Source organism: Malurus melanocephalus, unplaced genomic scaffold (genome assembly GCF_030028575.1).
Source record: "Malurus melanocephalus ecotype Western Australia unplaced genomic scaffold, MMel_1.1 scaffold_34, whole genome shotgun sequence".
Classification (NCBI taxonomy): domain Eukaryota; kingdom Metazoa; phylum Chordata; class Aves; order Passeriformes; family Maluridae; genus Malurus; species Malurus melanocephalus.
The window spans coordinates 8,695-34,598 of NW_026623266.1; the positions used below are offsets into that span (position 1 = coordinate 8,695).

The window sequence follows — 25,904 nt, forward strand, 5'->3', positions numbered from 1 at the left end:
AGGAGCCACTTATTGACTCGCCTAAACCCAAAACAACAACGCCCATCATCGTTCCACTTCCCAGCTCTGTGCCCCGGCCCCGGAGCAAGGAAAAGTGTCGAATAATCCTCCTCCGTTCGGTGTGTGGTCTGCTTGTCGGTGTCGTCATGCAGACAGTGCAGAGACAGGGGGTCAGGCGGGTCATCAGAATGCTAATAAGAAATCTGATTGATGAGCCGGTGCCTCGGGGATGAATGGGATACTTAATTAATGACTTCTTCTCTGTTTAAGAAAAAGTTTCCCTTAACTTACATGCCTCTTTTTCTTGGGAAAAAGAAATAAATAAAAGAAGGAAAAAAAGAAAAAGAAAGAAAAAACCTCTATAATCCCAAGTTTTCCAAACAACATAAAGGGAACTTCAAAGACAGACGTGGTCAGTTTTTATGTGTTGGGTTGGTTCAGTGATTCTTTCCTTTCTTTGTTTACAAGGGCAGCCAGGCTTGATTCCAAGGCTGAAAAATAAAAGGCCACATTGTTCAACCAGATTCTGGATTTTTACAAGAAATTTCCTCCTTCCCAGTAGGGCAATTAACTGCTTCGTTTCTGGCTCTGCCAGTACCAAAACACACCGCCAGGCCTGTGAAACTCACCAGAGGCTGGTTCCTGCCAAAACACTGCTCTGTTTCGGAAACAAGATGTACTATGGAGATGCTATTGTCCCATTAAATCCAACCAGCGATCCAGGACTGGTTGTTTGTGGGGTTTTTTTTTGCAGGGAAATAAAAGCCCATCTGGAAAAATACCTGGTGGGCACTTAGCTTAGGAACACTGGACTGTGTATTCAGGGCGATTCGAATGGGATTTCAAACCAGCAATTAGCAATGGGGAAACAGCAACAGTTTCAAATGATCTCTTCCGGATTGATTTGGAAGGTTATTTCATGCTAAATGAATAGCAGCGGGAAAGAAGATGAAAAGGGAAAAAGGAAACCCACACAAATTATTCTTTTCCCTCTGAGTTTTTTTTTTAGGGCCAAGCTCAGCTGCAGCGTTGAGGGCAGAGCAAACTGTGGGTATCTGCACTGGGCAGATGGGAAATGGCAACAAAGGGATGCAGGGGGACATACTGGGTGCCACATGTTTCCCACACAAATTCATTTACCCCCAGCAGACAGCTCCTGGTCTCCGTGGGCCCAAACACCACAAAATGGAGTGAGGCCCACAGGCTCAGCAGATTAGTGGTATTGTGATCTGCTTGGTGGACCCAAACAGGGAGAGAAGCTGCATCCCTCAGCCCCACATGGGCTTCACCAGCCCTTTGCTGGGGTTTAAGAGTGTCCTAAATGCTAGGCCCATTGCAAGAACATTTTGGTAGGCAGGAGCTGCTCGTGCACCAGTAGTGTGTATTTAAGTGTTTGGTTGATCTGAAACCCATGGGAGGAAGAATCCTGACCAAGTCCATGGCAAGAATCCTGACCAAGTCCGTGGCTGCCCCTGGCAGTGATGCTCAGCTCAGGATGACAGGACCTGCAGGCTGCATTTTGCTGGATTGCTGGAGCTGAATTTTGATGCTGATGCCTCATTCTTAACTTCTCCCTGCAGTAATCCTGTACATATCAAACATAACCTCTAAATATGTTCAGCTGTATCTTTAAATACAATTAAAAGTAATTGATTTTAAAATAGGCAAGAGATGCTAAGGGCACAGAGAACTGGCATCAGACTGAAATTTGGGCACATAATGAAACGTGTCAACTGCAGAAGAAGAAAGGGCATGGCTTTAACCTGGCAGCCTAGTCTACTAACTATTTGTCCCTTTTAAAATTGTGCATGAATTTTCTAAGTGAGTAGGCATCTGCTTTGGCCTGATGGTTTAGATCACTAGTTACTCTCACCAGCCTTGCTTGTTAAAATCCCCTGCGCTCAAATCCCATCTGTGGGATTCAGGAGTCACTCATTTAGGTAGTTTATTATCTGAGAATCACCGACTTGTTTCAAGTGATGAGAAATTTCAGAGTCCTTCCTCCTCTGATCTTGGGTCCCCGTAGCTGTGATGCCCTACTCAGTTTTGTCCAAGAGATGAACTGTGCAGAGCAACAACAAAGCAGGGACATAAAGGGCTCAAATGTTCTCGTCTGGAACCAGTGTGGCCCACCTGAACACGGTTTTTGGGAATTTGAGTGAGTCTGGGTTTATTTTTAGCCCTTTAGATCTTTCTGCACAAAGGGTTAGTAAAGACACAAGCTGGGCAACAGAAGGAGGAGGAAGAGGAGGGCAGAGGTGTGGGAATGTAGCAGGTCTCTGACCCTCCTGGGGACCTCGCTTCGGACACACCAGCTAAAGGAAAGGGAGGAAAAGAAACAAGTGAGAAAAGACCTGCCAAGCAGTGCTGGCCAGACAGGAAAAAAAAACCCAAAAAAAAAAAAACAACAAACCAATGGCTCAGAGCTGATTTGCATTTGTATTGGACACTCGGGGAATACGGATAAAACACTCTTTATTTTTGGGGGAAATTCAGGGACTATCAGTGGCAACATCCGTGCATGAGCACAAAAGGCGAAACAGAGGAAATAGAAATATTTTGGTTATCCTGTTCTTAGGCAGTAACAGTGATAACATCAGAATAACACATCTCTCACCCCTTTTCCCTGGGTCTCATCAAGAGAAGCAGTACAGGCACAAAATTACAGTCACTTCTGGCAGTGGCTGCGTAGGGCAAGTCAAAAAGAGAGGTTAGATGGGGCGGGAGGTCACCAGGAATGGATTGCTAAACTGTGAACAAAAGGAAGGGCGCAGAGTGTAAAACTAACGTCACAATGTCCCCATACTTCCTGTCACCACTGCCTGCAGCGCTCTGTGGGCCTCCTGTCTGCCTGATGGGCACTGGCACCATAACAGCAAAGCAAAACTGAAAGCCAAAGAAAGGCACTGGTCAAACACTGAAAAAGATCACAGAAAGAAGTCGCTTGAGAAACAAGTTGTGTGTCTGAGCTGCTTCTTAAACCTCAGGCTGTGGCTGCTAACCATGGGTGTAGGACACGCTCATCTATCCTAGTTCCCCCTGGTTCCCAGTTAAGGTTCTGGGGTTCCCAGAAATCCCATCTGCACATGTTTCCTTAGATCAAATGAGTTGGTTGGAAGGGACATTTAAAGACCATCTAGTCCATTCCCCTTGCCATGGACAGGGGCATCTTTCTCTGGAATGCACAAAGTTTCACCCAACCCGACCAGGAACACTTCTATGGATGAGGCATCCACACAGCTATAGGGTTGTCCCTCCCTGCATTGCCCAAATCATAACTTGCCTGCCTGCTGGGCTTCTCTCCAGCCTGGTAGTTTTGCAGGTTCCTGGGCACTTCTCCTTGGTGCTGGACCTCTGCTTAATTCTGATTTAGTTACACAGACTTCTGGATTCTACCTAAGCTCTGAAAAAGCAGTCAATTGGCCATGTTCACTCCTGACTTGCCAGGCATGCCCAGTGCACGATGAACTCGTCCACCAGTGCACCAGTCCAGGGTATTGCCTACCACCGGGCAGCTCCAGCTTCTGTTTGCTATACAATTTTGTGGAGATTTGCTCATCTTGTACTTTCAAGCAACAAAAAGAATCACTGAGTTAATCTCATACTCCAAGTGAAAGTGTTGATGCCACTCCTCCTGTCCCTGTAGCCAGAGAGATGCTCCAGGAGGGCTCTTTGCAGAGCAGGGCACCTCAGGCATGATGGTCACTTCCTGGTCAGTGATGGTGACCTATCTTCCACGCACGTGGTGGGTGGATCAAGCAAGGACATGGGTGTGCCACCTCAGGGAGTGACTGAGGTGACAGCCTCACTCTGTCTCAGCCCTGGGGCTGAGTATCTTCTGCAATTGGCCAGTATCTGCTATTTATCCCTGACATAATAACCAGGAAGCCTTCTCTGATGCACTAAAAGCCTGGAGAAACACTCGCCCTCATGTTTAAATAAAATGTGAGCTCCTCTGCATGAGGAAGCACCAAAACAAGGAGGGCCCTGCTTGGCTGTTTGTTAGCCACTTGTACCAGACCAAAGCAGGGCAGCAAGCAGCCCCCTGCTGTCCTTTCCCAGCTAAGGAACAACTCAGGGTTACTTCAGGCTCAATCCTCTTCAGGGTTTGCTCACATGGTGCCTTATTGCAGATTTGCAGTCACCTTTAGAGCACACAGAGCTTCAGCTGGGAGAGGACGGTTCAGAAAACCCAAAGTGGTGTTGTGAAATGATTCAAAAGTGCAGCTATGCCAGTGCTACCCTGTTGGCACTTGCATCTCCTGGCACTCACATGCCAGGGTCCACACACACTGCAGAAGGCACCGCCCTCTACACCCACTTGCAGGTTTCCTACACATCCTTTCTATCCAGGAATCCTCTATTCACAAAAAAGATATTTTTGCTGCCATTTCTCGACGTTCTGGAGGATGGGGGGTGGGAAGGGGAGGGAGGAACTGAGGTAGCAGAGGTCGAGCCCCTGGCTTACTCTGCTGATCAAATCCCGGGCTGTGGCATTACCTTCCCTTTCAGCTGACCCAGCCCGAGCACCGTGACTGCCTATTCCCACGCCACGTCAAAGGGAAGGTTTACATTGTTCACTGGATATTAATTTAAATTATTCTGGGGTGCTTGGAAACCACCTCCTCCCCCCTCTCCCGTTCAGTCTCCATGGGGACTATCACAGGGGCTGGGAGATATAAATGAGCAGCCAGTGACACGCCGCTCTTCCTCCCCTTCTGTTGCACACTGCCATCAGCCATTCCCACTGCCACCCGGGACACATTCATATTTTGCCAAACGACTCGCTAGGACAAGGCAGATCCATTTTTGGAGTCTGGTACAATATCCTGCTAATACCATTTTCCGTTTGTTCCTCAGGTTCACACGCTCGTGTTGTGGCTCTTTTCTTCACACCAACATCCTGCTGCTTGTTGATGGTATTAATAACACCCGCGGCAGGAGGCTGCGCCCCTCGGGGTCCGGGCTGGCGGAGTAATTATTGAATGACATCGGGGTTGTTCTGTAAATTACTTTGTGACCCAGGAATTCAGCAGGTTACCGCTATAACTCAGGCTCTCACAGTTGATTGCACTCACCTCCTGCTGCCCCGACATTTATTAGTCTCATTTGCCTAGCAAGTACTGCCTTCATGTGTGTGCTCACACATGGATACGTGTTCCGTGGAGGGGAGCCCATCGTCCTCCCCTAGACCAAAGGAATGAGGCTCACATCACCAGAGCCAGCCTCAGGCAAGGAGCTGGGGGCACCAGTGGGTCTGTGAGGTGCTTGGAGGAACACTGAGGGACATTAAATACTGCAAAAAGCTGGGTGGCTTCCTGTAAAAATGATTCATGTGCAGGTGTGGAAGCAGAGCTCTGGCTGCTCTGGTAAGCCAGTGCTGGAAATAATGGCACACTGAGCTGTGCCTGCCATCACTCCTGATGACTCCTCATCATCTGCCCAGAGGTGCTGGATAGCTTCCCTGGGAATGCTGAGCAGCCCTGGAGCACCACTCAAGATTTGGGCAGAGACATCATGTTAAAACATTGAACATTTATATTTCCCTCTGAAGAAAAACCTGACTGAAGGCAAGACCTGACTGGTCTTATTCTGGTCCCTACTTACAAAATGGTCATGCAATACCTGTGATGAAACACTGCATAGATCTCTCAGACTTGTTTGACCCTATGAACCATCCTCCAAAAGAAATCACTTACCATTTGTAGAGAGGCAGTCCAGACTGCTCCTTTTCCTCACCCCAGTTGCCTGCACAGTGATTAACTGTTAAACCTGTCCCAATTCACAGTCCCAGAAATGACTGGGCCCTATTTTCATTGCGCTGTAGAGGCTATGAGGACTGAACATCACCCCTAAAGATCGGAGCAGCCACAGCTTTTCCTCCCTTGTCCTAGCAGCTGGTCAGATCTCAGCGCAGAATCCATGACAGAACTGCTGCAGGGATGCAGACAAGAAGAAGGTGGTCAGGCAAGATGTCAGCCTTTGAATGCTGCAAAAACTTTAGAGAACAAGTACTTTCAAAAAGAGTTCAAGTGTATTTCCTACAAGAGAGACAATGAAGAAGCCACGTTGTTCTCAGATCTCAAGTTCTTTGGAATTTCTTCGTCTTGCAGATAACACCAAGTTGGAGGGAAGAATTAAAGCAAAGGTGCCCATTCAGTCACATGTGCTGGAAGGAGACAAAAACCTCATGGAATTGAATGAGAGCAAGAACAAAATCCTGTCTTTGGGAAGTAAGGACTCACTGTGGTGGTGCAGGCTGGGCACTGACCATCTGTGGAGCAGCTTTGTGGAAAAGGTCTTGGGAGTCCCATTGGGTATCAAACTGGGCATAAAGCCAGCTAAGCTGAGTGTGCTGGCAGCAAAGACTGCCAGCCTCCTGCGCCCTATGAACAGAAACAAAGCCAGAAGATCCAATGAAGGAATCTTCTCCCTCCAACTGGTGTTTGGTGACCACAAATCAAATACTGCAGCCAGTTTGGAGCCTCCCGGTAGAAGTCACCAGTCAGCTGGAGCAAATTCAATGGAGGACCACTGAGATGGCTGGGCCTGGAGCACTTGACCTGTGAGGAGAGGATGGGGCACCTGGATTCGTTCAGCCTGGAAAAGGAACAGCTTTGGTGGCACCTAATAGAAGCCTCCAGGGCTCACCAAGAAGACAGAAGAAAGTTCTTTACAATGGTGCAAGGTGGGAGGATAAAAACATATATACTAAAGCAAGGACAAGTTGCAAAACCTTTCCACCATGTGGACAGATGAGCAAAATGCTCAGAGAGGTTGTGCAGACCCTTGGAGACTTTCAAGATCCAACTGGACTGAYTCCTGARMATCTTGGTCTGAYCCTGTGGCTGACYCTGCTGTGAGCWGGAGRGGTGGACCAGAGACCTCCTGAGGTCCCTTCAACCTGAACCATGACTGCTGGTTGTACAGCAGGGAGAGATGTGAGAGATGACGAGCTGTACAAATTGCTTTTCCAGCTGTAAAAATTGCTTTTCCCTACTTCAGAATATTCAGTTTAATACAATCTGGGACTGATTTTTAGGTGGTCCACTAAATAATTGAGCAGTGTGTCTCTCTCCCCAACAAAGAACCTAGCACCAAGCCCACAGTCAAGGTAGGTAGATGAGTTATAGAACTATAGCTGACTGTCTGTCCTGGTGAGGAAGATACACTRATGTTGAGGTAACTCTTTTTCTTGTGCTGCTCTAGTGGGTGGAGAACGGAGACTGCATTTCATTCCAACTGGGGAAGGCAATAGCTTGGTATCCTTTTCCTTCTGATATGCTGCTTTGAGGATGCTCGGACAACAAATTAGAAAATGGCTATAAAGCCAGATCGATGTGCTAAAGAGTCCCAGAGCAACTATTTGCTTTGTTAAATACTTCAGCAACATGGGGGGTTCTACCTACCTTGCTAACTTTTCTCAGCAACAGAATCTCCTAATGTTTCCAAGATCTGTGCCTTCAGACAGACACAGGGAATCCAGAGAATCACAAGTACAGGCCTCTGAAGAGCAGAGAAGCTGAACAATGCCAGGCTGGTGCCAGACAAGGTCCAGCTGTGGCTGCATCCCACAGCATCACCCTYGGTGCTGTCCTCCCTCACCTGCTCATGCATCAGCCTGCAATMACTTGTCAGTAGATCCTAACCTTTCCAAGGGGTTGATATGGAAAACTGGACCTTTGGGTCTGAAGCCATGAATCCACATGGGTAGGGCTGCTCACCCAAAGCACAAAACTAGACAGGGTCTTGTCATCTGAGTAACCGCAGGTGACTTCACGGCATGCTCAGAAAGGAGAACGTGTTCTGTTGCAGGGAATGGGGTTTGCAGGAGGGTAAAAAGGGGGACCCTCTATTCTGGTGGCAGTCAAAGGGAGCAGAGAGTGCTCAGCCGCCTGCCGGAATTGGCCCTGTGTTGGTTACACCCCCAGCTATTTGAGGTGAAACTTGGCCTCTCAAAGCTCTCTGCCTCTCTCCTGCGCCTTTGTATTCTCGAGAAGGTGAAGCGTAAGGGTATAAAAAGCTGCAAACAAGTTCCTACCTCTGGAGACCAGGCATTTASTCTAAGAAAGAAAGACCAATTGCTTCCCAGAGCATTGTCCACCCACATTAGAGAAAGGATTAAGCAGATACATTCAGCTATTCTAACAGATTTTCTTTAAACCTTGAATACGCCTCTCACACTTGGTAAGATAATCACATTAGTTTTGTCATTAAAAGATCCCTTTTATAGAAAGTACCTAAACCGCTTAAACCACCCAGAGAGGTCGCATACATTAGAAAACAACAAGACAAACGGAAGGGATTTGCTATTCCCGGTCTCAGTGTTTCRCTGCCCCTACTTTCTAAAGTGGGGGATGGAACCAAAAGATTTTTCAAATCACCAGCGGAGGGAAAAGTCCCTGAGGGCTGGGCAGCCCCCACCTGCCCCGTGGAGCCTTCGCTCCCCACTGGGGAAACACTCGGGTACAGCTCGGAGGATTTTGGAGAGAACATCGTTACATATGGAGATGCCCACAGGTTACACCCACAGGATCCCAACCAGGGACTGCAGCGAGGACAGAGCRGGTCCCCACCTCAGCAGGGCTCAGGCTAGCAATGCAATCAGCTGTCAGCAATCTCACTCTGCTGTAAAGCAATTTCTTCATTGGGCTTGTATTGCTGAAAGGATTCAGGGAAGGACACTGCCCTAAAGCATGTGGATCAAATAGTTTCAGATTTGCTGGTAAAGTAAGTTGGGCTGGGGGATAAAAAAAGAAAGGCTTATGTTCCTGCAGCTGGAGGCAGTGCTGTGAAATCAAGGAATTAAAATAATATAGGAGCAGAAGTACACTCAGACCAGGGGAAGCTCTGATGCCCAGCATCTTTAAATTATAAATTCTGGATATTTTTAAATAATAGAAGGGGAAAATTAAAAAGTTCTTAAGCATCATTAATTTACCACAGATATTTTCTGTTCATATATATTTTGCCACTGCTTCACTGCACATTTTCAGCTAACCTGCACAGCCAAAACAAACCATTTTAGGATTTTTAACAGGGAGAGTCTTAAAAAAAACAGATTTGCAGTCATCTTTGTAAGACCAAGGCTTTGGTTTTAAAACATAGAGGTGTTGGATTATAAAAGAAAAAAAAACCTCAGAACCYAGAGGCTACAGTAACACCCATTAAGATGCCAGTCACTGCATAACAATGTTCTGAATCAATAGGGGAGAGCAAAAAATGGGGGCTTGGAGTATACAATCCCCTGTATTCTTTCCTCCCATGTTTAATGGTTTCATAGAATCCTCCCAACTGCCAGAAAGGCACAATGATTCCACCATTAGTCCTGCAAGGAGCTGAACTATCCAAGTTTTTATGTGCAATCTTTAACATACATAAAGATCTTGAGGTCCCTCATGATTCCTTAGAGATGCGATTCACAACAGCCAAATACCCTTTATAAGAGCAGAGATAGAAAAAGAAATCCCTTTATTTAAAGCAAAATGACATTTTTCTGCAATATCCTTGGTGGTCAGACAGCATGGGAGACAGAACTTCTCACTTTTCCTGTGATTCAGAATCCATGCTCCAGGAGAGATTTTCATTTTTATACACTCCTTTGATTATGAAATATTTGATCATCTTCAAATTATCATCCTCAAAATTTAAAATTATCCTGCAAACAAAATGAGTTGCAGAACCTATTTAGTTCCTTCCCAAGACTTTTAGCTCTGCCCTATTAAATACTTAGTTAAAATCTGCCCTTGTCAGGTCACGGGACATTACAGATCTGTCCTCACAACCTTCCTCATTGTTGACATGTGGGAAGTGCATGTTTGCCTGGGAAAGCTTTCAAAAGAAAAATGGACTTTTCCCATTAGAAATAGCTTGATTGTATTTTATGTGGTCACCTACAGAGAACAACCAGCTCATACCCCTGCTCCTCACCACAGCTAAACCTCTGAAGTGAGAAACTACTAAAGGAGTGCAGAGACTCACCATYTGTCACCCTGACTGCAGTGTCTGAGGACTTCCATAACCAGTTTTCCTCCCCTTCCTCAAGAGTCAAATGCAAATAAGACAATGTCACTTGCAGAACTTGGAATCTCCCAAAGGATAAAAATTCATGCCCTGCAAAACAAAATTGAGTTCCAGAAACTCAAAATTTCAATGTTTGAATGCATTTTTATTGATGCAAAACTGCAGGTTCACCACTAAGATTCATGCTTTGTAGAAAATGCTAATTCTTTTTCTGTCTGCATTTTTCCCAGTAGTAGGAAACATACAGTTTTAAATTCCAGTAATTTCTGAAGCATGYCAAAGACTTACATAAGCCTGAGATTAAGTATGGCCCATCATTATATGCCTGGAAAGATAAATCTACCATTTGTTATGGCTCAGCTTGTTCTCACCTGTAGGAAACACACAGGAGAGCCAACATTTAGATGAGTTAGCCAAACCACAAGATAGTCCCTTGGTAGCAATCAGACATATGTACATCTGTGTGGATTTTAAGATGAAGTCTGAATATTTGAGATAAATAAGACCCAAARTTTTGACTACTCAGCTTGATGGGAAAAAAGTAAAAAGATCAATTAAAAAAAACATAAAAACAAGTCACGTAATTCATAAACTGGCCCAAACAGTAAGCACCTGATCCAAAGTGCACTTGAATGTGTCTCACAGACAGAAACTGAACAGAATAGTAAGATTATTAAACAAGAGCCCCAAAATAAAGGAAAACCACAAACAAAACCCCTCTGAAAAAAATTTTAAGTGTCATTTTACAAAACTTAAAAGTTGAAAAACTGCATGTTGTTTTAAGTGTTATTGAGGGCAACGTTTTCTGCTTATGAAGGAGTGAAAAGAGAAAGAGGAATGAAATTTTAAATTACTTATGCTGCTTGAAACTAAAAAGTGTTTTTCATACAACAAAGCAGCAGCTGTTTCCTGAGACAGTAAGTTCACTAGCARGGGAGAGAGAGGAGACACAAGCTGACTAATAATATACAGAGGCTGTTAATTTGGGCTGTTCACAGCCCAGTGCATGAATATCCCCATGTCCTTGTCCATAAAATATGGAAATGTTTATCCTAAAATTTGCACTTGGAGTAGCACCCTGAGCCATCAGCGGGCAATAGGAGCAATTAGACCAAGATCTTGATTACTCAAACCAATTCTGGTCCCCAAATTTATATTAACTCTTACAGGGTTTCATTCCTTGCCCTGCAATAAACCAGGACATTATCACACATCAATTAGCATGTAAGAAGAKGCAACAGTATTTCTAAAAACTTTGCTGTAACATAATTGATTAAAGAACAATAAATATTATTTGTTTAAAAAAAATCAAGTACATGTTATTATAAAGCTCATGAGTGAGAGTCTGGAGTATATTTACTGCAAAAACTGGAACTATTGGAAAAGAGAGTTTTCAGTCGACAGGTTTCAAGCAAATCCTACATAGCTCTTCCTTTAGCTCTGTAGATCTTGTCTGGCCTTGTTCTCTGCAGTTTAAGAAATTAACCTTGCYCAAAAGCATGAGAGGTTCAGACTGCAGAATCTGAACATGAATGCCATGTTTAACACTAGATGAGGAAAAAGCCTAYCTATTGGAAAGAAGATACACAGGAGTGTATCTTGAAAAGACAGAAATTCAGTGTTGGGTTTGCTTTGTTCCCAGAGGATGGGAGGAGACTGGAAACAGAAAAGGCCATGTGGGTTCTTAGGAAAATACTCAACCATCAGGCATAYCATCAAAGCTGAGAAAACTTTTCAACAGAGATGGAATTTTACAAGTCTGGGGACATGAAGACTTGCCTGAATCATTCTAAAATGGAGTTGTCCTTTACACTGCAAAGAATCCTTTCTGAAGAAGGGCTGCAGTGTGAATGAAGCCAAAGTTGGAAAACGAGGGGACTGCCCCAGCCATTTATTAATGTCAAATATGCTGTCTCATGAATCAGGGCAGTTTGTCTGGTTTGGAAGCCTTACAGAAAGCCCAGTGCACCTGGCTTGGTGAGCTCAGCATCAGGCTTTAGGCTGATCCAARGGGATAGCTGCATTCTGTGTTTTCAATAGTTTGTCCAGCAAACAATTTTTTTTTTTWAAAAAGGCTTTTATTGAAGAGCCATCAGCAAACAGATCATGCAGAATTTGAACAATACACAGAATGGGAGGGAGGGAAGAACTCACACAAGGCACAGCCCCAATTATTTGTCACTTCAYAAGATCTAGCCAGCACAAGTGTCACATTTGGTCTTCAAGAGAATAGCTACAAAAGCTTCCTGATTTTAAAAAGCTAATTGTTTGTGTGGGATACACACATRTACRCACAYAAAATAAGCCCAGTTTTCTTTAGCAACCATCAACACAGATAGTGATAGATATCTCAGATTAGGACATATAGCAAAAGAAGAAATAAAATCCTGATGCAGACTGTGCATGATCAGCCAGTTATCAGCAGAGTCTGGGCCCAGCCCTGACCATTCAGTACAGCATGGAATACAAAAATCCACTCATTATTAAGCTATAGGGAAACTAGGTAGAAAAAAGTAGTATTTCATTTCTTTTCCAGCACTGATTCCAAARGGTAAGGGCTGTTTAGTTGCCTTACAAACAGCACAGCCAGCTTTCCCAGGCCTTCCCTACTTCTCCACCAAATATCACAGTAAGATGTGATTTTTGTTCCCTCGTATCTCCACCAGCAGAGGATGTTGAAAGTTCAATCACTCTGAAGGCAGCAGGATTTTCACAATCAACAGCCCTGCCATGTAACTCACTGCTGGATATACCAGCAGTTGGAATAATCACTCAGCGCAGCAAGGAGAAGGGTAACAATCCTAGAACAGGAACCCATTACTATGTGGTTAAGTACAGCATTTGAGAAGAGCAGAAGAGGAAAGCAAACCAGAGCAGGCAGCTCAATCCATGCAYTTTGACTGGAGTTTATGATCAGAGAATGCTCTCCATCTATCTGCTGCCTGCTTCTCTAGCAGACACAAGCCATGGCAACCACTGCAATGCAGGTGAGGAAGCAGGAGGGAAATGCTCCAATGACCGTATCAAAAGGCCTGGCCCTGCTCCCAGCAAAGCCAAGAGAAGTGTAATGGTCACAGTTGTTGCAGTACCACTTCAGTGGCTGTGCCTGGCTGTTTCAATCCATTGTTTCATGAGGCAGATCTCCATGGCTCGAGCCTGCTGTACAGACTTGGGGTCCAAAGGGTTMCGGCTGCGTAGGTCCAGGTGATGGGCTCCATCTGGGATCACAACTGCCACSAGGGAATTGGTGATGTTCTGGGTCACCCCACCTGCAGACCATGGATCCAGGCCACCGTTGCTRCAAGGAAAGAGTATTTCATTAGGGTACATGCAGGGTGCACAGCAGTCAGCAGTGAGGCTGCAGGTCACATCAACATTTCTACTGGTTTTGCATATGCAGCAACAGAAACAGACCYCTGCCCTGTCTCAATGTCTTGTGCCCACCCCTCTGCTAAGAGGCACCTTCTTGMCAGAGGTATGGAGCTATCAGCAGCTTAAGCAAGGCAACACTTCTCATTAATCATCTGCTAATTCAGATAATAACCTARAACAGTGCAAAAGCCTCTGAAGAGAAATCTGCTGCCACCTGTAATTGTCATAGAATTTTCAGGTTTCCCTCTACCAAAACATGTCCAAATCCCCAAATCAAAGCACTTCACTTTTCTTCTTCGTAGTCTGCTATAAACAAATCACTCACTGATTTGGAGCAGAATTTTCAGAAAGTTCTACCTTTTGCTATCTCATCTGAATGCCAACTTGGTTTTGCAAAGAAATGCTCAGAGGGTTTGTTAGTCTGCTGACTTTAAGAGCAACCATATGAAAACGAAGATTTTATCTCTTAAAAAACTGTCTAAAATTATTCATCCTCTGTGACAGAACAATTTAATGCTATTTACTCCCCTTCCTCCCTCACCCCAAATCAAYGAAAAGAATTTCTTGCACTATATATATGGCTCCAAATAAGAGTCCATGGAGGAAGCCAATGGCTCAGCTGGGGAGAGAGCTTTCCATCTCTCATTTCTAGCTTTGGACTTGACCCAATAACCCCTCCTACAYGCTATTTTCCTGTACTGCAATGCTCTACCCACACACAGCCCATCTTTCTGCACAAAGAAAACAACATCCATGTACTCRTGGAATTACACTAACTCAGATCTGTTCCTCATTTAAAACACTGGACCTGCCCACAAAAGGRAATGTCAGAGATGGGCTATGGTATGGGAAGGTAAATTTCTAGAAGGATCTAAGATGTTAAAACACACTTGGACATTGGGAGATATGCAACTAGAAAAATACCACAATGGTAGCGCCAGAAAATAACAGAAAAATAACAAATTAAAAAAGAGCTTTTTTAGAAATAACCAAGAGTAAAAWACCTGATGGGGTCTGAAGTAATATTTAACTTGTTTCACCACTGACAGAAAAAAACCAACGAAGTATCTTGAGTCTCTGTAGTTCTTTACTTTCAGTGATTCTAAATATTACTTAGGACAAGAGAAACATTTTGTATCCACAAAAAAAAGCATAGAAAGCTGCCCAATAAGCCAAAAGCATTGGATTTAAAAGGTCACCTGAATCAGCAGAGCACCTTGGCAACGGGGGGATGAGTTGCTGAGAGACCCATGATGCACATGAACTTGGATCTTTTGGTCCTAGTCATGTGGAAACTAAGCAAGCCACAGGCTTTTCYGTGAGCTTCTGGCTGTGTCCTCTGTGTCTCCTGCCAAAGGATGGCACCAGGGACACTGACGCAGTTTGGGAAGTGAAACTTGCTGAAGGGAGGGGGGATGGGGGACTAACCACAAAATCATAAATCTTAACAGTTTTTGCAGATTAAGAAGACTCCAATTGGAATGAGTTATTTATGTGTTGAAACTAAGCATGCATGTAAGTACCCCGTTGCCCATCTCACAGGACAGGAATTTCCCAGTATAAACCAAAGAAGCAAAGGAAGAGAAAGAACAAAAGTCAGCCATTTCTTTCTAGCAGTGGCCAGGCAAGCAGGACTTCAGAAACAAACTAATGCAAAAATCAGCATGCTAGTCCAGTTTTCAATTCATATACTCCCTTAACATCATACATAGGGTTCTGCCTATCCCACAGCACACATTTCTCTTTCCTATATTCTCTTCAGTCTCCTCAGCCTTGCCAGCAAGTTTTACACAATCTCACCAGCACTGTCTGTGCATCCTTTTGTAACATGACCACTCTCCACCATAGTCATGTTTCCTGTTAGTAACATTTTTCTCTCACCTTTTGCTCTTCAGCCACGCATTGTTGTGCCTTCTCTGCCACCATTCCCTTTTTAGTGTGCTCACAATTCTCCCKTCTGCACAGAGCACCAGAATCTCTTAAAACAGAGCCTTCACTTTCTGCCTCTCCCCTGCCAGTGCAGAACTGGATACGCAGGTGCCCTGACTTTGAAGCCTACAACCCAGTTAWGATTCACTGAGATTGAAAAATATCCATTTTTAGACTGTGCACACCAAATTTCACACTGTCTGATATAATCTGGGCTGATTTTGACTACCATAGCACASTGATGATGAGATGCTACAATTGCAATGAGCTTTGTGCCACCACATGCATGAACAGTGTTAAAATGTCACTTCCCACCACTGTGCCGCACTTCCACACCAAGTGCACAGCATGTTCCAGCAAAAGGAGTGAAAACTGATGGAAGTGAAAGGGGAAACAGTGCTCTGAAATCCCCAATTTCCTCAAACTTGTTTAAATAAAGATGTGCTGCCYAGGACAGACAAGTACCACCTGCTCACAGCCTAAGGAACAACTCACACACTGCATAACTCCAGGAAGGTACCAGAGGGGCAATGGAATTCCCTGCATTATTACCACTCAGTACAAACAACACAGTGAGACTGTGCAGATGTACTGCTCACTAAGGGAGAAGCAGCAGCACCAGTTTAAGCATCCTGGCCAAATCCCACTGTGTCTGGATAAATCCACCCTACAGTGGTTCTCTCTAAATGGAATACTTTTTCCTTCCTGCACTACACTGTTGTGCAAGTTGCCTGTCACTTGAAGCATAGTCCTTTTCACCCCACAGGGAGCCACATCCCCTGGTAAACAYTGGGATGTTTTTTGTAAAGCACACTACAGTGTTTGAGGATAAAAGGCTCTTATATAAAATGTACAGTGTTGACAATGTATTTGTTTGAAGAGAAACATCCCAGCTTGAGATCCAAAAGCTTTGTGTGTACAGCACYACTTTAACATTCATTTGGTTGCTTTCAGGCTTTTCTCACTTCCACCTCCTTCAGCTGGCATAAATTCTTAAACACTTATTTAGATTTGTTTGCTTGTCTATCGCTTACAAAGCAGATTTCTACTGTACAGAGCTGTGCAGCCTTGGAAATAAGCAATACTCTGCAGAAACTAAGTTAAACCAACAATTTTTTTTTTATTAAAAAGTTTTCCAAAAAAGAGCGGAATTTCTCACCCCAGAGTAGATGTCCTGCTGGGATAGAAACAGCAAGAGGCAAACAAGAGGAAAGCAACAGACCGACACTAAAAGCTGCAATCCAGAAAATAATCACCAATTCAAGTAAGAACTTTCTACTTTTAAAATGCACACCTATCTACCACATCCAAAAGACTGATTCAAGCTTGGTTTGTAGAAGTCGCAGGGTTTTTATGAAAAGTCCTTGCAMAATTTTAACCAGAGCACAGAAGAATATCTATCCAGGAACTTCCCACAGTGGGCAATGGGTACAGCAATTCAGGACTCCTGAGAATTCAATGCGGGCATGGAACACCTCCCTCCCACAAAAGAACCTGATAGACACACAGCACTCACCTGGATCATCTCACAGCAGAACAACAACTACATGAGCCTCTCTTTAAAGACAGTTTAATCTCAAAAATCAGGAAAGTGAAGGCTGAATAGAAAGCAAGCAGCATGCACTAGTTTTTTGTGCTATACTGTAACATTTCTTTCACTTCTTGTCCACACACAAAGGCAATTCAGACAAACTTTATTTGTATTACCAGTATTCCTTACYAAAATAGAAACATCTTTGTATTTTGGACCTTACACAAGTTTGTTGAAACTTGCCTAAATGCCACTAAAAGAAAAGGGCTGTTGGCAGCAATAGAAAAACTCCCAAAGTTACTTCCCTCTCTTTTCTGTATCAAAGGGAAAAAGGAATGTAGTGCCAGTCCTTTCACAAGACTATCCCTCAGAGCAATTTTGGTGACCAAGATTCTGTGTTGTAACTAGAGCTCATGTAGTGTTTCCTTTTATGTGTAAGCGACAGTGCTTTGGGTTCAAAAAACTAGGAATTTACCAACATGGAAAACCTGGATTTTGGGCACAAGACAAGAAGGAATCCACATGGAAAAGAGATGATGTTTGGCAGAATCCCAGCCCAGATTCTTTTTTTTTTGGTGGAATCCCAGCTCAGATTCTTCTTTTAGAATCACAGGCACCAAACAACAGAACAGTTGGCTTCTTTGGCCACTGCAGACTGACCATTTTACTCTCRAGAATAACACAAAGCATGCCCATCATTTATTCAGCTGGAATGATGGAGACAGATCCCTTTGGTACTTGGGGCAGATTCTCTGTACTGACAACCCAATCTGCTGGAAGACTCYACATCACAGCTGAAACAAGACTCACCTAAAGATGATGTTGCTGTGTGAATTGATGTTTTTTCCTCCATACATAGAAAGAATCCAAGAGAKGCGAGGCCTCACTCCCCACATCCTKTGACACTCTTCTGAAAGTGCATCAAAGTCCCATTTCTGAGGCTCAAACATGTCATGTACACCATCTGTGCACAGGGGCATCACCATCTCAGTGCAAGTCTGAAAGAAAGGGCAGGTCAACAAGAAGTATTCCCAGGAGAACATCCAATAGCTGTTACTGCASTATTTAAAAAAATGAAGTTCAAGCAGCATTGATCAGTAATTACTACCAAACCATTATAATCATTTAGCTAGGAAAAGATCTTTTAACATCAAGTCCAATCATAAACCTAAAACTGCCAAGTCCACCACTAAACYGTGTATGAAGTGAATAGTGCTTTTAAAAACTCCAAGGATGGGGACTCCACTATTTCCCTTAGCAGCCTGATTAGTGCTTGATATTTTTCCTAATATTCAATCTGAACCTTCCCTGGTACAGCTTGAGGCCATTTCTTCTCATTCTATTGCTTGTTACTTAAGAAAGCTTGTTACGACAGAAACCCACCTCCCTACAGTCTCCTTTCAGGGAGCTATAGAGAGCATTAAGGTCTTTCCTCAGCCTCCTCTTTTTCCCCAGACTAAACACCCCCAGCTCCCTCAGCTGCTCCTCATCAGACTGGTGCTCCAGACCCTTCCCCAGCTCCATTGCCCTTCTCTGGACTCTCTCCAGCCCCTCAATGTCCTTCTTGCAGCAAGGGGCCCATAACTGAATGCAGGATTTGAGGTGTGGCCTCACCAGTGCTGAGTTCATGGGCACAGTTACTGTCCTGGTCCTGCTGGCCACACCATTGCTGATCCAGGCCAAGTGACATTAGCCTTCCTGGCCACCTGAGCACACACTGGATCATGTTCAGCTGCTGTCAACAAGCACCTCCAGGTCCTTTTTCACTGGGCAGCTTTCCAGTTACTCTGTCCTCAGCTTGTAGCACTTTCTGGGTTGTTGTGACCCCCGTGTAGGACCTGCCACTTAGCCTTGTTAAACCTCATACAGCTGACTGCTGTAAATAATTTACTATTGACTGCTGTATATAATTTTCCACTCTATATGAAGAGCTGAAATTCAAACATTAGCTAGATTATGAAGACACAACCTTGTCTTTTCTACCCTGCCTTCCCCACTACAATCATACTTGGCTGGTGACTACATCTGTCATTAGTACATCAATACATCTGGCACAATATATTGACAGCTAAATGTCAATTCTCATCAGCTCTAGCTCAAAAAACCCTCACTGACTTGCAATTTRTAAAGATTAGTGTGAATATACCTGGTAGTACCAACCCATTTCACCCAGGCTCTTTGTTGCAGTCTGTGACACGTCTAAGCATGAGGCTTCTCCTGTATAATTGTAATATAAATTCACTGCCCGGAAAACATTCTGCAGCAACGCTTTGTCAGAGAGACTGGGATCCTTCAAGAACTTGCAGACTTCCTGCAATGAGGAGAAAAGTCTAAATCTATAGGAATTAAATATTAATACATGATACCTGGTAGGATACTACTTTCTTTTCCAAGTACAGTCAGATCACTTCCAGAAAGTGTCTRTGAAATTATACATCCTGATTATCACAAAAAGCAGTATTACATGTGTTTGGTGCATGCTACTATGAAACCTGAAACTTTATATTTCTTGATTTTTTTTCAGAAAAATAATGATAGGACCACCTTAATGTTTCCTTCACTGAATTTTTCAATCAATTTCCCATACTTTAAAATAGATTGTAATTAACAAATAGTATTTATTTCCTCTGTAATTAAAAACAACACATAGAGATATATAACAGAGAAGCTCCAGGTATAGGAGCCYCAATATAGACGGAGGGTCCTTGCAGTTTGACATAGGCAGCTCACCACAGAGAACAGATTAAACAACATACATATACATATATGTGTGTATTTATACATATATATATATATATATATTCAGCTACTCATTTGCAGACAACCACATAGGACAGATGAATGTTCCTCTCTCCTCCATCAGGCAGCTCTACACAAAAGAAAGGTTTTGTTTTATAATTAACTACTGCCTAAAATACTTAAATCTTATTTGCCTCCCCTACCTTACACAGTAACCAAAACTCCTGCAGGGAAATTCAGACCGAGTTTTAAAAAATAAAAATACTTAAAGGAAATAAGAAGAAAACTTGGAGAGGGCACTGTGGATAAACAGAACTGCAAAAGCAAAAGCTTGCAAAGGTAAAAAGAGGTTCTGCTTTGACAAGAGACCCTTCAAGGAATACATATATGAAGTTCCAGATTTTCTCTCTCACTAGTTTTCCCACATCAAAAGGGACTTAGGCTCAAAACCTTTTCTTCAGTTGCAAGCTCTGTCAGCTAAGCATCACATCAGAAACTCTAACTTTATGTACTGTTTGTGCAGCATTTCTGCTACTCAGGAACAGCTCTGCAGGACATCCCTGGCACTTTTCTTCTCCTGGGCACTTGATATAACCTATATTAGACCTACAAGTGGCAGTTAGGCAACAAACCAGCTCATGCACTAGCTATTTTCTTGATCATGTTCTCTCAGTAACACTGGCTCTASAGAATCAAGAAAATAATGAAAAGGTGCAAGCTAGGAGAGAAGGAGAGAATTAGTTAAACYGAATGATAAATTCTACAAGATATTGTAGATATACCTGTATAGGCCAAGCTGGCAGAGGCTGCAAGAAGTCAGCTTTATAAGGATAATCTACCATAGCCAAGTTTACCCATGTTTCACTCAGCCAATTTTTCAATACAGCAGCATCCTGAAGATTTTTYAAAGGGCTGCACAGATGAAATGTGTTGGAAAGCCACTGCAAACCTGCATCTTTAACAAAAAAAAAAATGGATAAAATAATATTTAGTGTATTGTACCATTAACACATAGGTCAGTTGTGCTGCTACTAAAAGATATTTTCACTTAGCYTAACTAATTAAGTGAAACTATTCCACATACAAACAAGCACAGCATATCAAATTAGTCAGCACTTCACTGCAAACTCTTTTCAGATAGTTGTATAATCACAGAATCACTTAGGTTGGAAAAGACCTTTGAGTCTGAGTCTCCACCACTTAGTTCATAATGATTACAGTAATTTTCTTCTCCTGAATGCCTCAGCTGGCAAAGTACTTTTTTTTTTTATAATAATGATTATCTTGCCTGTTTTGTCAGAAGGAATATAAGCCTTGAGGTTCTGAAGCCTGTTCTTATCTAACCTTAGGGATGTTTGGACCTGATTCTGCATCCCACCAAGTCCTGAAAGAAGTTTGTGATACAACCAAACAGGCCTTTAAAAGTAGTGCTAGTTCATTTGGCAGTTTTTAGAACCAGGAGCAGAGTTTCAAAAAACCCAATACATAACACAGATGAAAGTCATAACACAATACTGATCATTACCATTCTTTCAAAAAGCACTGGTGAGGTCTTACCTGTTGAAGAAAGGTGGTTAATAGCATTCCAGGAATTCCGGATGCTTTCTGAGCAGCCTGTGCCACTCTTTTTGAAATCATTGGTCACAATGCTGAAAAATGTGCCACATGGAACCAAGTCATTAAACTGCCAGATTGGGGCGGAGGCTGCCAGAGCTCTGCAAAGGGACATAGAAAGGTCCTGAACTCCTGCAAAGTGAATTTCCATGCTGTGGTCAATGCCCTCCCCACAGCCACTGTCTAAGCAGCATTTAGAATTCAGCTTGGACAATGCACTCTAGGTGAACTAACCATAATGTTGCAAAATTATTCCACAAGTCTGCATGCTGTGGAATACAACAATATCAACAAATACAAGTAGAAATTCAGATTTGATTAGTTTATTGTTTTTCATTCTTATCTATCAATTAGGTCTTTCTCACTAACCATTGTGTGAACTCAAATGAACTGAGCCCCGATCCATAAAAATAGATTCTTTAGCTTGCTTCCCATAGGGTAACTAAGGTATTGAAGAGATAAAAGACCTGTCTAAAGTCATCAGGAATTCTGGAGATCCTTGAAAAAATTAGGTGCCAAATCAGTGTTCACATGCGGTTTTCACAAATCTAACATATAAGTCTGACAAAATACACCATCCAGTACCTGCTGACCTACAGCTGCCTTTTTTAGGTGCCTCTTCCCAAATTCAAAGTAACTTGATTCCTTCTYCCAGTACTAAAAAATTCAAGCCAGCTTGAACTATTATACTTCTCCCAGAGCTGTAATACTTACAGAACCAAAGTGACAAATGCCTGCTGTGTTTAAGCAGGATGAGCACACTCACCCAACCACCACATGGGGATACTTCATCCTAAACCAGGCTGCAAGCATTCCTCCATAAGATCCTCCTATAGCTATGACTGGACTGTGCCTGGCTCCTGCAATGCTCGACTTTAAGTACTCAACAAGTACRGCAAAGTCTGCCAGAGCTTGTTCTGATGTCAGGTAATTTAGATGCTTGGAATCCTGAGAGAAAGAAGGCAGGTTATAGACAGCATGAGTGACTTCCAGCAGCAGTTTTTCCATTCCCCACAGCAGTTACAGTGAAAATCAGGTCTACAGCTAAAATCACAGGACTAAATCTGTGCCTGAGAACAAATAAAGTATTCCTTKCAGGTGTCCCATGATGCACTAAGAAAAAATCTCTAGGCTTTTTTTTTACCCTAGAATTGACAGTTACAAAATAGTTATATCTTACTCAAGTTAACACTAATTGCCCTGGCAAGAATCAAAATATGCATAAGTATGTTTGAATGGAATGCATTTATTAGGAAGACAAAATATGACACTTACACTGAAAGACTCATTCCCAAAGGGCAAAGATTCTCCATAATATCTATGTTCAGCAAATACCAACATAGCCTCAAGTTCTTCAGCCACATCCCACATAAAACCCTGGTTGAAGAAAAACAGACATTGAAAAAAATTGATTCAACTTCTTCAAAAGTCTCTAGTTTCAGTCTAGTGTAATCCAATTCTTTGATTAGAAAGATATCACTATCAAAATGCCACTAGAAAGACAGAGAGCAATTTGGTTTTAAAGTATTACTGAAGTAAGAAAACACAAAAACCAGATATCAACACAGAGAAGGTGATACATACAAAGACAGTATGTATATTTTAATGCTGCAGTATCCTTGTTTTGTGACTTCACACAGGCAATTCTATACAGAACTCCTATAGCATGAGCTTAATCCACAGGAAATAAAACAGRATATAGGAGAAAGGTATGCATTTGAGTTGGGAGCACACTACAGAAAACACAAAACTTGTTTGGCAATAAGCAATAATCTAGACCATTGCAATACAGTTATTTTCAAGTAATAAATAAGTACAATTTACTATTACTTGTTGATAACGGTTACTACCAGCTATGGAAATAGGCAGACAGAGATCATCTATTGACAGCCCAAAGCATGTAAGCAGCCCTTGGTGGCTTTGAGCTCAGCACATRCCACCTCCTGTCATGTCGATGGACTTTGTMKTRAAATGGCTGAAAAATACCCACACASTCCATTCTGCATTTGTATCAGTCAGGGAAGCAAAGACTTTCACAGGTATTAGAGAGAACAAGAATTATCTAGCTTTGATTTCCAGCTGCCTTCATATTTTTTTAACAGAGAAAAAATAATCCAAACATGAAAACCTCCAATTTACTTGAGGAATCTAATGTACTAGGGTAAGTTTAATTTGGTCCAAAATCCTAAACTCTTAGCTCAAAGCATTTATGGTGTTTCCCACATAAATTTTCTTCACTGCTCCAGGAATTTAATACAAGTATATCCCTTTGGTGTGTTTGGACTTCAAATAGGACCCTGAACCCCCTTAAACATTTTTCTGCGCTTTTGTTCAGCTTCCTCTTTTTCTTGTAACAATAATGACAAACATATCTTTCAATGACCTTCTGAGAGTGTTTTCTTGTTCCTCCCCATTTTTTCAGCATGCCATTAGTGGAAGGTAGGACTGTAATTCAGGAACCTGTTTCCCACCTACCGTATTGTTGCAGAACCACGTGATGTCTCCTTCATTGCCTGTGTAAAATAGTATTGGTCCATTGTCCTTCTTCCAGTACTGATCTGCAACCAGATACCGCTGCTTGAATGTACGATCTTCATCAAATCCAAAGTGATCAATCTGTAAGAACAAGGAACAGCAATATGTTCAGAAAGCCAGAAATGAGAGTGCTGATAGACACTTTGCAGAGAAAAAAAAAGAAATTAAATTAATTTATATTCCTAATACATTCCTTTTTATTCCTGCTTTGTGAAAAAAGGCACCAAAATTACAGGTGTATATACTGAAGGAGAAATGCTATTTTCATCCATTAAGAAAAAAAAAAAGTCCTTTTTGTAGTATCATACTTAACATCAGACATTCTAAATACATTTAGGAAGTCAAACAAATCTGCTGGSAGGTCACAAAGTATCTCATGCAATAAAACTGTATCAACAAGTAAAAAGAGTCATCCCAAGATGTTTTGAGCCTTGTTATTAAAAAAAACCAAAAAAAAACAACAAACCCACAAAACTAAAAAAACCCCCACAAAACTAAGTAAAAAAACCACAAAACTAAAACCAACAAAAATCCCACCTCTTGTTTCTCTCGTCCTTTTGGCATAAGAATTAAATTTAAACAGATTCTTGTGGGTTTTGATTACTTTCCACTGCCTTACAAATATTGCCGGACTATACATCATATCCCTTAATCCAAACCCCACAGTGTTAGATTTATTCCCTCAATAGAAATTCAATTCCTAAGGTCATTTTCTTACAGCTTTTACTCACACTGYTTTGTATTCACTATCCACCTTGACTCTTTTCCTAGCATTCATCCACACTGGAAAGCTCATCCCTTGTTTTACMAGTAACTCCATAAAGTTATTCTGGAATAACCATGGAGGTTTTTACTATGAAATATAAAAAATTCAAACCAAACCACAGAATTACTCCAGAAGATCTATACTACTTAATTACCATGTCTTCATAGTTCTTCACTATTTTATTCATCAGCTGAAGATGACCTGTAGCTTCCCTGTTTTGACTTTCATCAGCACATCAATTCACCTTTTCCTTTCATWGTTCCTGCCGGTGGTAACAGCCTGACATCTGCTGGCTTGAGGATCTCTGCTCACCCGTCCATCTGCCTTTACACACAAAACCTTGCCAAACCTCTCAGATGCTACAGGAACCAACTTTGACATTGAATATTTTGGGAACACTGCTAAATTAATGCTGAAAAGCAGCAGATCACACACAAATTCATGCACTTGTTGTTATCACAGTAACAAAACTGCCAGATGGATTCCTTTAAGCAACTCAGAAAAGCCTAACTCTTGATCTGCAGGATCCAGCTCCATGTACTTATATTTGCTTTGGGTCAAAGAGAGCACAGGGACTTATTTCAGATATATATAATCTGCTGCAAAATGTCTTTCCTGAAGTCTCTCAAAGGTTATTCACTCTTGGACTCAAGTGGGAGGATGTGTGTGCTGCAATTCATTGCTACAACAGCGGTAGCAGGAGGAGCAGAGAGCAAGGCGCAGACAGAGACAAGGTCTTTGCCTTTAATCAGGARCTTCAGTGACTTCTTCCAGATCCAAATAAAACTAATTTATGTACTACTTCAGTTTTCCGCAGGGAGGCCATTTACTGCGTAGTCATAAGTACATGGCCATGTTATGTACATATTTAAGGGCTCTTTCACTGAACTCAAGTACTRACAAACACATGTTGGGCTTGTTTTACACTGAACTCACCTGTGCCTTCTTGATTTGCACAGTTATCATTACTTTTAGTTTCACCTATTACGAGTAGTTAGATGCAGAAAGGCAGAACAAGGTTAGCAACTGAAAAAGTCTTCAGTCATAAGACCTTGAGAAAATGAAAGARAAGGATCAGCTAAGGCACATCAAAAAAATCACCATTTTTACAATCAAATAGTTCAATAAATTACAACACTATTAGAAAGTGCAACCAATCCATCTTTCATTCCAGGTCTATTTGTAAAGGAGAGAAGTACCTTTTTCCATCTAAAATTTCTAGTTAATCTGCTGATAGGAAATCCTGAGATAGGARAAACAGGCCCATGTGTCCTGTTTGCCCTGTATGGAATCATCTAAAACCAAACGTTTAGTTTTAAAACCTAATTCCACATCTTTCCTACCTGAAGCCAGAGCTCCAACTAGAAGACTACACCTATTCAACTTTTTTAACTA

General features: G+C 42.4%; 1 protein-coding gene across 1 annotated transcript in view; it reads right to left on the reverse strand.

Annotated features, from left to right (window-relative positions):
• Positions 1 to 9,461: 9,461 nt before the first annotated feature.
• Positions 9,462 to 25,904, reverse strand: part of PRCP (prolylcarboxypeptidase) — a 30,283-nt gene continuing 13,840 nt past the window's right edge. The window contains exons 2-9 of the mRNA XM_057364033.1: positions 23,684 to 23,824; positions 22,484 to 22,585; positions 21,975 to 22,156; positions 21,152 to 21,309; positions 20,377 to 20,549; positions 19,002 to 19,166; positions 17,666 to 17,853; positions 9,462 to 13,321 (exon numbers count right to left, since the gene is read on the reverse strand). Coding sequence (XP_057220016.1) covers positions 13,117 to 13,321; positions 17,666 to 17,853; positions 19,002 to 19,166; positions 20,377 to 20,549; positions 21,152 to 21,309; positions 21,975 to 22,156; positions 22,484 to 22,585; positions 23,684 to 23,824 — 1,314 coding nt within the window. The 3' untranslated portion in view covers positions 9,462 to 13,116. The remainder of the gene's footprint in view (positions 13,322 to 17,665; positions 17,854 to 19,001; positions 19,167 to 20,376; positions 20,550 to 21,151; positions 21,310 to 21,974; positions 22,157 to 22,483; positions 22,586 to 23,683; positions 23,825 to 25,904) is intronic.